Source organism: Dermacentor albipictus, chromosome 5 (assembly GCF_038994185.2).
Source record: "Dermacentor albipictus isolate Rhodes 1998 colony chromosome 5, USDA_Dalb.pri_finalv2, whole genome shotgun sequence".
NCBI lineage: Eukaryota > Metazoa > Arthropoda > Arachnida > Ixodida > Ixodidae > Dermacentor > Dermacentor albipictus.
Genome location: NC_091825.1, coordinates 6,247,309 through 6,260,156, shown reverse-complemented (window position 1 = coordinate 6,260,156; position 12,848 = coordinate 6,247,309). Strand labels below are relative to the sequence as shown.

General features: G+C 45.9%; 1 protein-coding gene across 2 annotated transcripts in view; it reads right to left on the bottom strand.

Annotated features, from left to right (window-relative positions):
* xmas (RRM_XMAS2 and SAC3_GANP domain-containing protein xmas) overlaps positions 1–12,848 on the bottom strand; it is a 580,140-nt gene that overhangs the window by 77,533 nt on the left and 489,759 nt on the right. For both annotated transcript variants that reach the window (XM_065450653.1, XM_065450654.1), the window contains one exon: positions 10,714–10,894. In XM_065450653.1, the coding sequence (XP_065306725.1) occupies positions 10,714–10,894 (181 nt within the window). The remainder of the gene's footprint in view (positions 1–10,713; positions 10,895–12,848) is intronic.

The following is a 12,848-nucleotide window of genomic DNA, read 5'->3' as shown; positions in this document are numbered from 1 at the left end:
TTTGGATGATACGAATTTCGGCTAATACGAATATTTTTTGTGACCCCGTGAGATTCCTATCATCGAGATTCCACTGTAATCGCATACAAACGCACTTTGTTATATTGAGGTTCTAATTAGATCGTGTTCTATGGACAAGAGGCTATGAAAAGTTAAATATTGTTATATCAAGAATTTCGTTATATTAAAATTTTTTATATCAAGGTTTAACTGTATTTGTGCACACACAATAAAGCAATTATTGGCAGTCAATGCTAGTCCTGCGTTCTTCCTTCTGTCTGTGCTTTTAGCGTTGTTTTTCTACCAAGGTGTTTACGGAGCGGACCACTTGCTCGCTGGTCTCGTCTCGAACCAGATTTTTTGCCAAACAAGCATGGAGACCACCTACGTGAACAGGGGCATGTTGTCGTCGCCGTTTTCAAATGCGGTGCTGACTCGTCTGCACGTGAAAAAGCCTCGGAAGTGTTTCATCCCTGAAAACGAATTTTCTGTCGCGCGAGAGGTGTCAGCAACAAGGCTGTTGGTGACGAATTGAAGTGCATGGCCGCAATCGAGAACCTGATGTGAATGCACCGATATTTTCACAGCAAGTCCAACCTTGTTTGACAGGCGGCACAGCAAAGCGCTCTGCTCAAATGAGCGAGAGATCGCTGAGCTAAATCTCTCCCATTCGTGTGGCACTCCGCTGCTGTTGCTGCTATCTCCACTCATTCGCTCGGCTCGCTGGTCCGCAAACCCACTGAGCTATAACTTTCCAGAAACATATCACAGACAATTTCTGCTGATGAACATGGCAATGCGAACTCTGCCGTTTTGTTTCGGTTGGACGCTGGCGCCATTTTTGCTCTTTTGTGTCGCGCATTTGCAGTGCTCTGCACTTGCCAAGCTACCGTACTAGAAAAAACTGGGTTGCACTGCTCTGTGCATCTATTTTTTAATCCTTCGACATATACATCAGTGTGCACTCTAGAATCACCTATCTACATATGGAAGAAATGGGCAAGGTGGTAAGTTATGGCCTCTGAGCTGAAATTCAAGTGCAAAAGCTTAGGCGCGCCGCCCATTTCTAGAGTGCCAATGCATCTTCCTAACATCTGACGTCTCAGCCTTCGGTGGTGCATCTGTACCAGTTCTGTCTCGTTCGGAAAGACTTCTCTGATGCATGAGACAGGCAGCCGAGACCTTGAGCTGTTTGGTGACTAGTGAATTTGGGGTGAGCGCTGAAAGTTTTTTCTTTTTCTTTTTGCACTACTTTTAAGTGCTGTTCAAATTCGCCTAAAATATATAGTCTATCTAGCCGCGTTCATGGCCGCTTGCATACGGGAGACCCCGAAACCACGATGTTAGAATCATAGAGAAATACTATGCCATGCCACCTACCGCGATCAGTGAAACCCATATATAGCGGATAATTCACGCATGTCTTCAGCCACTTTGAGATACACTAAATTGACTTAGACCGATTCTACCAACATGCCTCATGCTGACTTTCTATTGAGAGCCCCCCCCTCCCCCCCTTCCCCAGAAGAAAGACGTAGCGCAAAAGGATGAGAAAAAAGTGATCAGAAGGTTTGCAGTATCACACAAACAATAAGAAAAAATATTAACATAGCAACAACAGTTGCATAGTTCACATACAGATTTTCAACAAGTAAGAAAAAGGAGTGTCATAGTTTGCATTTATTTACTTCTTCCACATTTCCACTTATATTCGTTTTCGGGTGTTTCCGTTCATACTCCTGTAGATCACGAGCATGTATTCGCAACTGTCAAAGGTCATCGGCACGCCTGTATTGTTTGCCTAACTGAGCTCACAGCCGCCTACGCAAGTGACATTCTGGAACTACAAGGCCAGAACCGCTTAGAAGCCGTTCTATATTGAGTTACCCATCGCGACCAGCAAAACATGTCTATCGCGGATAAATCAAATAAGTTTTCTGGCACGTACGGCCCTCTGGGCTTTACTTGTCGGTCATATGGTAGCCTTGCTGCCTACGGGATTTTCTGACTGAGCTATGTAGAATGCTGGGTTGCCATAGTCAGAAATTCGAATCCTTCTATAATTTTTTTTTTTTCTGACGATGGTGAGCTTGAATTTCACCTCATCCAGTGCATCATAACTGCAGGCTTGGAGTGATGCCTGACACCGGCAAAAGACGCTGGGAGAAACTGGGGCTATACTAATCCAGGTACAACCACATTAGGAAGGCCCACTAAGCTTCGACAAAGACACTCCATCACCGGAACAGGAATTGGCCTCCCTGGTGCAGTATTCGGCCACTACCTCCCTAATGATTCCTACAATTAACCCAAGGCCCTCAGTCCCCAGCAGCTGCGGAGCACCTGACCAAGGCGGCAGTCAGACCTGTAACGCAGCAGAAAGTGAAAGAATATCTGGGTCTGGACAGGCCGCCAATGGAAACTGACCCTGTCAACCTCTAACACCCGAACTCTGTCGAGTGAGGTTAGATTAACAAGACTCTTTGAGGAACTATCACACACTGTTTGGGATATTATCGGCCTAGTGAGATTAGAAGAACTGGAGAGGCTTATACAGTGCTGAATGACAGCCATGTCCTCTGCTACAGAGGTCTCCCAGATAAGAAGCAATACAGAGTAGGATCCCTAATCCATAAGGACATAATGGGCAACATTGACTAATTCTACAGCATTAATGAGAGGGTAGCTGTAATCATAATCAAACTTAATAAGATGTATAGATTAAAGGTAGTACAAGCCTATGCTGTAACATTCAGTCACGATGATGATGAAGTAAATAAGTTTTATGAAGACGTTGAATTAGCAATGAGAAAAGCGCAAATTCAGTATACTTAGTAATGGACGACTTCAACGCAAAAGTGGGACGAAAGCAGGCTGGTGAACAAGCAATCGGCCACTACGGCATCGATTCTAGGAACACTAGAGGAGAGATGCTGGTAGAATTCGCAGAAAGGAACAAGCTTCGAATAATGAACATTTTTTTTCAGGAAGCGTAGCAACAGAAAGTGAACCTGGAAAAGCCCTAATGGTGAAACAAGAAATGAAATGGATTTCATACTTTTAGCTGATCCCAGAATAGTGCAAGATGTAGAAGTGATATGTAGGGTAAAGTGCAGTGATCAGAGGTTAGTGAGCGCTAGGATTCACCTCAATTTGAAGAGAGAAAGAACAAAATTGGTTAAGAAGAAACAAGCCAGTCTAGACACAGTAAGGGTAAAAGGAGACAAATTCAGGCTGGTACTTGCAAACAAATATGCAGCCTTAAAACAGACAGATGAAGATGACAAAGAGGTAATGAATGAAACCGTAACGAGGCTGGCTTCAGAGGCAGCAATTGAAGTGGGAGGCAAGGCACCAAGGTAACCAGTAGGCAAGCCCTCCTGAGTAACAAAGGACCTAATAAAGAAACGACAAAGAATGAAAGTGTCCAACTCAAGAGATAAGGTAGAATTCACGGAACTGTCAAAACTGATCAACAAGGTGAAAATAAGTGATATTCGAAACTATAATGTGAGAAAGACTGAAGAAACTGTAAAAAAATGGAGGCAGCCTGAAACCAGTGAAAAGGGAACTTGGCATAATGCAAACCAAGCTGTATGCACGGAAAGATAAGCAGGGTAATATCTCAGCAATCTCAAAGGTATAGTAAAAGCAGTGGAGGAACTCTATACTGAGATGTACACTGCTCAGAGGAGTCAGGATATCCCCATTAGAAACAGTAATGAACAGGACACAGAAACTCCTCCTATCACTATCAATGAGGTCAGACGGGCCTTGCGAGACATGAAATGAGGAAGAGTGGCAGGAGAAGAGGGAATAACAGTCAATTTAATCGAAGATGGAGGAGACATAATGGTTAGAAAACTGCCGGCTCTTTATACGAAGTGCCTATCGACTGCAAGGGTCCCAAAAAAGTGTAAGAATGCAAACATTATACTAATCCACAAAAAGGGAGATGTTAAAAAATTGAAAAATTATAGGCCCATTAACTTACTCTTGGTATTATATAAAATATTCACCAAAGTAATCTCCAATAGAAGAAGGGCAACACTGGACCTTAGTCAACCAAGGGACAGGCTGGCTTAAGGAAGGCATACTCTACCGTGGATCACATTCATGTCATTATTCAGGTAATCGAGAAATCCACAGAGTGCAGTATGCCTCTCTATATGGCTTTTATAGATCACGAAAAGGCATTTGATTCAGTAGAGATACCAGCAGTCATAGAGGCATTACGTAATCAAGAAGTATAGACCGCTTACGTAAATACCTTGGAAAATATCAACAGAGGTTCCACAGCCACCTTAATTCTACACAAGAAAACTAGGAAGATACCTATAAAGAGAGGGGTCAGACAGGGAGACACAATCTCTCCAATGTTATTTACTGCGTGCTTGGAAGAAGTACCATAAAAAACGGACTATAGGTCGGACGGGAATATAGGTCGATCCCCCAACTAACGAATTCTAAAAATGAAAAAAAAATTTTTTTTCAATGGCAAAAGTACTGAAAGACACCCTTACCTTGAAACAAATGCGACTCATACACAACAGTGACAATATTTATTTAAATGATGCTCGCATGTGCACCTGGCCAATTTTTAACAGTATCGTGCGACCCATCGACCCGCGTGCTTGTCAGCACCTTATTAACGGCGCTGAGCGGCAAAACAAACAAGATACGCACATGTGTACACGTGTGCTTACTTTCGCTATTTCGCCACTCTGTGCCGTGATGATAAGGTGCTGACAAACACGCGGGTCGATGGTTGCGCGCTACTGTTAAAAATTGGCCGGGTGTACAGTACACAGAAGGGCACGAAGTGCGCAAGTGCTACTCCAAATCACAGGAACGCCTTTGATCAGAGTCGTCCGAACTAGAGTCGGATGACAAGTGCTTCTCGCTGCCCAGTCCAGAGGTGTGCGCGATCTCTACCGCTTTCAAACGCATGCATTCGGGAGTCACAGGCAGTGATCTTACACGCAGCTCTCGGACGAACTCCGCAACCTTGTTTTCCAGTTCTGCGGTACGCCCACAGAATGACGTTTTCTGGTGGTTTGCTGCTTCTGCCTCCACTAGTACCGAATGCTCTTTTCGGATACTCCAAATTTGTGCTGTGCCGTGAGGTTGCTGTGGGCTTCCGCACACTCAATCGCCTTTTTCTTGAAGGCGACGGTGAATTGCCATCGGCTTCCGCTCATTTTTAAACAAAATGTGAAAAAGCAGCCTTTAACCAATGTAACTTTGTGACAATGTAAACGCAAATAGGCGGTACCACAATGTCACCACGCCGCGCTACTGCTGATGGCGATGGCGAAGGCGGCTCTTTACTTCATCCACCCATTGTTGAAAGACTTCCGAAGTTTTTCCGCCAATGTCCGGTATATAAGACGAGGGTCGACTTTTCGCAATGGTTTTTTGAAAAAAAGTTCTACTTATATTCCGGTTTTTACGGTATTCAAGCTATTAAACTGGGAAGGCTTAGAAGTTGTGCCATACCACGTGGCTATCATCGAGGTGACAGGAGCTCCCATCTCTCCGCGACAAATCAAGAATTCAACGAGGGGGACTTCAAGAAGTAACCAGCCATCTTTGCGACGAATCAAGAATTCGACGCGAGTGACGTTGGCCCCTGCCAAACTGGTTTCTGCCGATGAGGGGTCGCCAAAGGAACTAAAGGTAGAAACGGCCCATTGTGAGGAGATAGAGTCGCTTCCAGCCGCCCAGTCGGTCTGATGCGCTCTTGCAGCTACATGTACGCTAACATCCACTATCTAAATATTTTATAAAGCTTTTCATTTATTCGTCGCCTGCGGAAAGACTCCGTCTTTCGTCGTCCACCCCCAAAGTCACAATAGTGGATGGCAAGCTGTGGGATTCGAAGCCAGATAACGCCTACTACACCGTTGAACGGCAGCCACGAGGAGCACTGGCGTCAACTGCTTCGGAGGGGTGGGTGGCTGACATTTGCCTTTCGCATCGCCAGACCGTTGTCGCACATGTAAATGCTAAGGACAATTGCTCAAGTATTCTGAAAGGGTTGTAGTGGTTTTGTCTTGGTTTGCTTCAGGCCTTGCATAGATTTTCGGCTTTGGAGGCAAAGCTAATTTAGAGGCAAAACCGGAGATGAGCCGTCAGGTCGCGATGGATAAGCTCAGGATACAGGACCTTCTTGATGTTTGCCATTAGATGGGCATTTCGGTTTCCACGGCAAGGCGAAAGAAAGCGCATTCTGGACGTTATAAGGTCACATAAGGGGTAAGGCCACATATAAGGGGTAACTGAGGGGCAAATCGAAGAGGTCTGGGGTGAAATTCTTGAGAGGAGAAGCGAGAAAAAATGTGCAAAGAGGAGGAGAAAAGGCGCGAGGAGGCAGAGGAGAAAGAAAAGCGCGAATAGTGAGATTACAGTAAAACCTCGTTAAACCGTAACCGCTTAAACAGTAGTTTCGTTTTAAAAGTACTGTAAAGTCAAATCTCCGACTCAGCGGCCATTGAACATAATGTGTTTTGTATCCACATAAACCGTGCCAGCTTATTGCGTACACATCGGTTAAAACACAGTGTTTCCACTTTCCGTCGCGCAAACATGGTGGCACGTCGTCTCCATTGGGTGGCCCGACAGAACAACAAGCCTCAGAGATCGGAACAACGGCCTCCAAGCGCCCTGTGCATTTGCACGTGAAGCCACATCATCATCATTTCGATGCCGTGCCAGAGAGCGTTGTGGCGTCGTGCAAGTGAGGTCTCGTGTCATCCATGAGTGATGAGTTCAACAAGGTAGTATTGACTAAGGCTGAGGTGGTGAGGGAAAAAGCCTAGCAGAGACAGCCCAGTCCAAAAGCTTAAGGCAGACGTAGAGCAGACGTTCGAGGCCCGGAGACCAATTATCTGCTTCCGTTGCAACAAGGAAGGACATATTTCCTTAAATGGCAAGCAGCAAATCGCATTCGCCAGCATTAACCATTCAGACAAAAATATCTGAGGCTGCTCGAGCCATATATCCATGAGGTTGTGGTAAACAGGAAAATGTGCAGGGCACTTTGCGATTCCGCCGCCACCGTGGATGTGAACCTTCCTGTGTTTCTTCCGGTGACTATACAGGGGAATGCGCCTGGATCTCACAAGTTGCAGAAGAGCAGAGCGCATGCTTGCCAGTTGCCAGGGTAAACCTCGAGGGCGATTTTGTAAGGTTGCAAATGGAGGCAGCCGTGAGTCAAAGTTTACCTGAACACTTTTCATATCTTTTTTCGAACAAATCGGAGCAGCTTTTAGAAAAGCAGGGCCGGTCGTTCTCTACCAGTTTCGCATGCATGGCATTAACGTGATCGTGGTCACATGCCCTTTCAAAGAAATGTGAAAGCTTATCTCCAAACGAGAAAACTGACAGTGTGATGTCCTCACCGCGGCAGCCTTGGCTGAGAGATACGGCTGATGAAAAGCAGAGGAGTCAGACTTGTGACGGATCAATTACCGGATCAGTGACAGTGGGTGAGGAGCCTTCTGAAATTCTGAAAAACAGGTTGCCTAGGGCTGAAGTGGAAGGTTCACTGCTTAGTACCGCATCTTTTTGCTAGGAGAAGCTTAGTAGGGTTGAGCGAGCCACGCTTACCGCAGCACAGCAAAGTGACCCTTCGTTAACTGCGCTGCAGGCTAATGTGAATGAAGGGATGGGCCAAAAGAACATCTCGTTCTACACTAAATCAGGTCTCAAGTGCCGGAAATATCAGGATTCCAAGTGTCAGACATACAACCAACTACTCGTGCCAGAAAAGTACCGACCACAGCTTTTAGAGTTAGCGCACGGGAATGCTTGGGCGGGTCACTTTGGTATCAAGAAAACAAAGGCTAGGCTAGCGCAAATTACTATTGGCCAGGATGCTGGAAAGAGATTGAAACACTTGTTCCATCATGTGACGCATGTCAGCAAGTTGGTAAATCCAATGACAAGTGACAGAATTTCACTTGAAGCAAGACAGGGCAAAATATAAACATTCTTCGATTGCCTCAGCTATGTTTGGCCTGCCCAAATGACTGTTAGGAATTGCTTTGCAATCTATTCTTTAGCTGTTTATTCTTTTTGAATGTGTGTTCTTTGAGAGCACTATTTGTAGAGGTCTGTATCCCGGGCTCTTTATCAGTACGTGTTTCTTGTTGAGTATGTGGGGTTCTCACCCGTACTCTTGGGACAAAGGAATGACAACACAGTAGTGCAAACAATCACAAGGGCATTTATTGCACCTTTCATAGATCAATGGCTGCTAGCCGAGTTGCTATCCACAAAACATGCCTATGGGTGCACGACAAATCTAGTAGTCCGACTCACCGCGACCGGATAACGAGCGAATATGTTTGCCCCATGCTGGATCCCAACACCTGGTCGTTCGCGCGTACAGTCACGCGAACGGTGGCACGTTCAAAGGAGGCCATGCGAAACGGTCTCGCAGAAGCATGGATCGGTGCATGTGCGGGACGTCCGCGGCACTCGCCAACCCACAGACAAAGAGGAAGCGCCTTCACCTTTCAATGCCCAAGTAACCCTGCCGTGAGGCGGCGTTAGCAGCGCAGCACTCGCACCATCTCTCGTACTGCGCTTCAACTACACCGACCGCCGCAGGCACCAGGCCCCGCGGCGAAGCCGGATCTCAGGAGACGAGAGCTATGTGGGAAAACAATGTATCAGGGGACACGTGAGAGTCGCGCACCCCCACAAGTACAATAATCATAATGGTGCTGCTGAGAGCACAGAGGGGTTTGGAGAGTTTGTTTTCACGGAGTTTGGTCTGGCGCTGTGGAGAGCATTGGGAGGGTGCTCACTTTCACAGAAGTGGTTGACGTTGATTTTCGGTCACTCCGTGAGCTTTCTCAGATCCAAGCAAAGGAAAGACCAGAGGATGAAAGGGCGGCAAAGCCATTTCCTTGGCCCCATCAAGGACGTCACTCAATCAGCACATCGCATACGTCGAGCTGCATCGAACAGCTCGACTTCTGGATGTATTATCTGGCGGCGGGGGTGCTGTTGTGCCATACCACGTGCCTATCATCAAGGCGACGTGAGCTGCCATACTACGTGCACCATGTGGCTATCATCGAGACGATGGGAGCTGCCACACTACGTGCACCCCGTGGCTATCATCGAGGTGACGGGAGCTGCCATACCACGTGCATATCAGCGAGGTGACGGAAGCTCCCACTTCTCCGTGACGAATCAAGAATTCGACGAGGGGGACTTCAATAAGCACCTAGCCATCTCCGCAACGAATAAAGAATTCGACGCAAGTGACGTCGGCACCTGCCAAACTGGTTTCTGCTGACGAGGGGTCGCCAAAGGGACTAAAGGGAGAACTGGCCCACTGTGAGGAGAGAGAGTCGTTACCAGCCAATCAGTCAGTCGGATGCGCTCTTCCAGCTACATGTACTCTATCATCCACTATCTGTAAATATTGCATAAAGTTTTTTGTTTCTCCTTCATCTGTGGAAAGAGTTCGTTTTCCGTCCTACACCCCAAAGTCACAACAGAGTAAGGATCGATGGCGAATATCTTAGCAACCTTCATTTTGCCGATGACATTGTTCTATTCAGCAAACAATGCAGACGAGTTACAACAAATGATTGAGGACCTTAACAAAGATAGTGTAAGAGTGGGGTTGAAGAATAATATGCAGAAGACAAAGATAATGATGAATAGCTGGGCAAGGGAACAAGAGTTCAGGATCGCCAGTCAGCCTCTATCTGTAAAGGAGTACGTTTACCTAGGTCAATTACCCATAGGGAACCTTGATCATGAGAAGGAAATTCATAGAAGAATAAAAATGGGTTGGATTGCATACAGCAGACATTGTAAGCTTCTGACTGGAAGCTTATCATTATTACTGAAAAGGAAGGTGTACAATCAGTGCATCTTACCAGTGCTGACATATGGGGCAGAGACTTGGAGACTGACAAAGAAACTTGAGAACAAGTTAAGGACCGCGCAAAGAGCGATGGATGGCGATGATGTCTACAAGCTGCTGGTGAATTTATTGCATAGGCTATGCGTTTCTGTTATGCGCTGTGATGTGCTTTTTGACACTTGGCCATGGATAATGGAGGTTCCTCCGATCGAGCACACCTCGTGTTCACCGTCTAGCGGCAGCAGGAAAAATGTATCAGTGCCTCGCGGAATCCCGACGAGGGGACTGCACAACCCCTTGTTCTGTGGAATCCCCTTTGAGAACCCATGGTTTGGTGCAAGGTGGCTTGCTAATCAACTGCACCAACTTCACGTAATAAAGTTCTTTCAGAATGTGTGTGGGCACTTAAGCTACAGAGTGCACTTTTTGTACTAAAGTCTCACTTGTTGACCCTCTAAACGTCACTGATGTACCGATACGTTGCTGCGTTTCTTTTCTGTCCTGCCATGTCACTGATGTCCCATCACGTTCTGCACTCTATCCCCTTGGATACCATGAGTGAATTTCTCATTACCCAATTAACATTTTTCTCGCTTCTGCATAACCAAAAACAAACCATTGTGTTAATTTTATGATGTCTGAGAAAAAAACCCGTTGCTAGGGGTGTGTCACATCCGAAGAAACCTGACACTTTCTGAAAGGATTAAAAGGACCAGTGCGAGAACCAAAACAAAACCACAGTGGACCACTCTTGATTTATACAGAGTGTTCTTCGTTCGAAATAAGGTTCTTGCTCATCTGCCCCTTGGTCTACTGCTCACCTTCTGAGCACAGCTGCCTTCCGGTGGATAAGACATCCATGCTGGTTGCACAGCTGCTCAACGTAGCTGCTCAACGTAGCCACATCGTGAGTTTCGCCACACACCTCCGCTAGCTTCAACGACTTCATGTGCCTGCACAGTACCTTGAGGCGGTGAGGTTCATTCCAGTCTTGGCTGTACCCTGCACCATGACAAAGATGCTCGTCATGTCATTTTGTGATGATGATGATTTATTGGCACCCCCTTTAAAGCAGGGTGATGTCACCTAGCCTGATTAGGTTAATTGGGTATGCTGTACATGCTTTTCATTCTAGCATTTTTATATGTAGTAAAACCTCCTTAAACCATACCCACTTAAACAGTAGTTTCGTCTTAAATGTAGTAAAGTCCGATCCGACTCAGCGGCCATTGAACATAATGCGTTTTTTATCCGCATAAACCGTATCAGCTTATTGCGTACATATCAGTTAAGACATAGTGTTTCCATTTTTCGTCGCGCAATCACTGCGGTGTTTTGTCCCCATCGGGCGGCCCGGTAGAACAAGCCTCAGAGATGGGAACAACGACCTCCAAGCGCCCTGTGCGTTCGTGCGTGAGGCCACATCAACATCAACATCATTTTGGTACCGTGCCAGAGAGTGTCGTGGCGTCGTACAAGCAAGGACACGCATCAAGCCGAAGCTCGGTGTGTGGCACTTGGAATGCAAATAAGTTGCTCGGCAGTGCTGTTGCAACCGCGAAAAGATGTCGTTTACGTGCTTTGACTTTTCGCCATCGTTGCCTTTGTTGTTGCCGTAGTGTCGCCTAACGAAAGTGATGAGGACGACATGGAAAGAGACAGCACAGGCGATTCAGGCGCGACAGTGGCAGAAGCTGCGTGTTATGTCAGCCTCATGAATACAGTCGTCGTAACGAGAAAAGCACCGCGCAATGAAAAAAGCGCCCCGTGACTTATGTAGCACTGCCACGTCTATGCACGGAGAATATGCAACGCTAACGAGGAATCTTGCATGAGAATGTCTGCCAAGAAGAGGGGGCTGGCTGAAAAGCTGGCTCGCAGCTTCAGTAAGTTTGAGGCTGCTGTCGTGCTGCTAAGCCGCCGTGGCATCAAAAGAAAATAACACTTTTGTCTCGCGAAGTGAATAAATACTGAATGTTTTTGCCCTTTCCTTTCATCACACTCTCTCTGAGTACCGTTTTTGACATGTAAGTGGGCGATCTCACGCTATTTTCGTTAAGCAGAACTACCGTTTAGTACGTACTTATTCCAAACTACGGCCAACTACGGTCTAACAAGGTTTCCCTGTACATCTCTTCATCTTTTATTCTCTACCTCAAAACTTCTCTATCTACCTTGCACCACTACCTATGCCACAACGGGTCCAGTCGTATCAATCTCTTCCCTGCCTTTTCTCCAACAATACTCTAAACACCTCTTGCTTATCTCGACTGCTGATAGGTTGATGCTTCTGTCCACTTTAAATCCAAGCACTTCTGGAAGATGTACGTTACCTACGGGTCTGAGTGGATTAACCCCTTTGCATTACATTAGGATGTGCGGAGTGGTCTCCTGGTTTGAGATTATGCCCCATCTGAGGTACGTCAGGTATGTTAGATCAGCTTCAACGTGCTGACTACAAATCACACGACATCTGCCAGTTCAAGTCGTCAATCAGCGAATATGGCAGGAATACTGCATTACGAAAGCTTGCAGCCATTTATATGCGATGACACCCAACTTAAAATGCACCAGCAACTTAAGGTTCATTACATAGGTAATATAAGGGGGCATAAATATTTGAACATTTCAGCTACTATTAAATATTAGATTTTTAACATTCGTATTCAATTCAGAAATTAGTTATTGGAAAACTTTTGAATATTCAGTAGGACCCCGAATATATGAAACTAATCAAATATATTGCTGCCTTTGCAAGAGCAGATATGGTTATTTGCACTTATTTCTATCAAATCTAAGACAGGGTCTAGCAAATTAATTTTTCAAGATGCCCTTGTCTTCTACAAGTATCCCTTTAGTTTTGCAGTGAGAATTCCATGACTAAAAAGAAAAGCATCAGCAAACAGCAACCAGTTTATCAACAAAAACTATCTCACAATGCAAAAAAAAAGAAAAG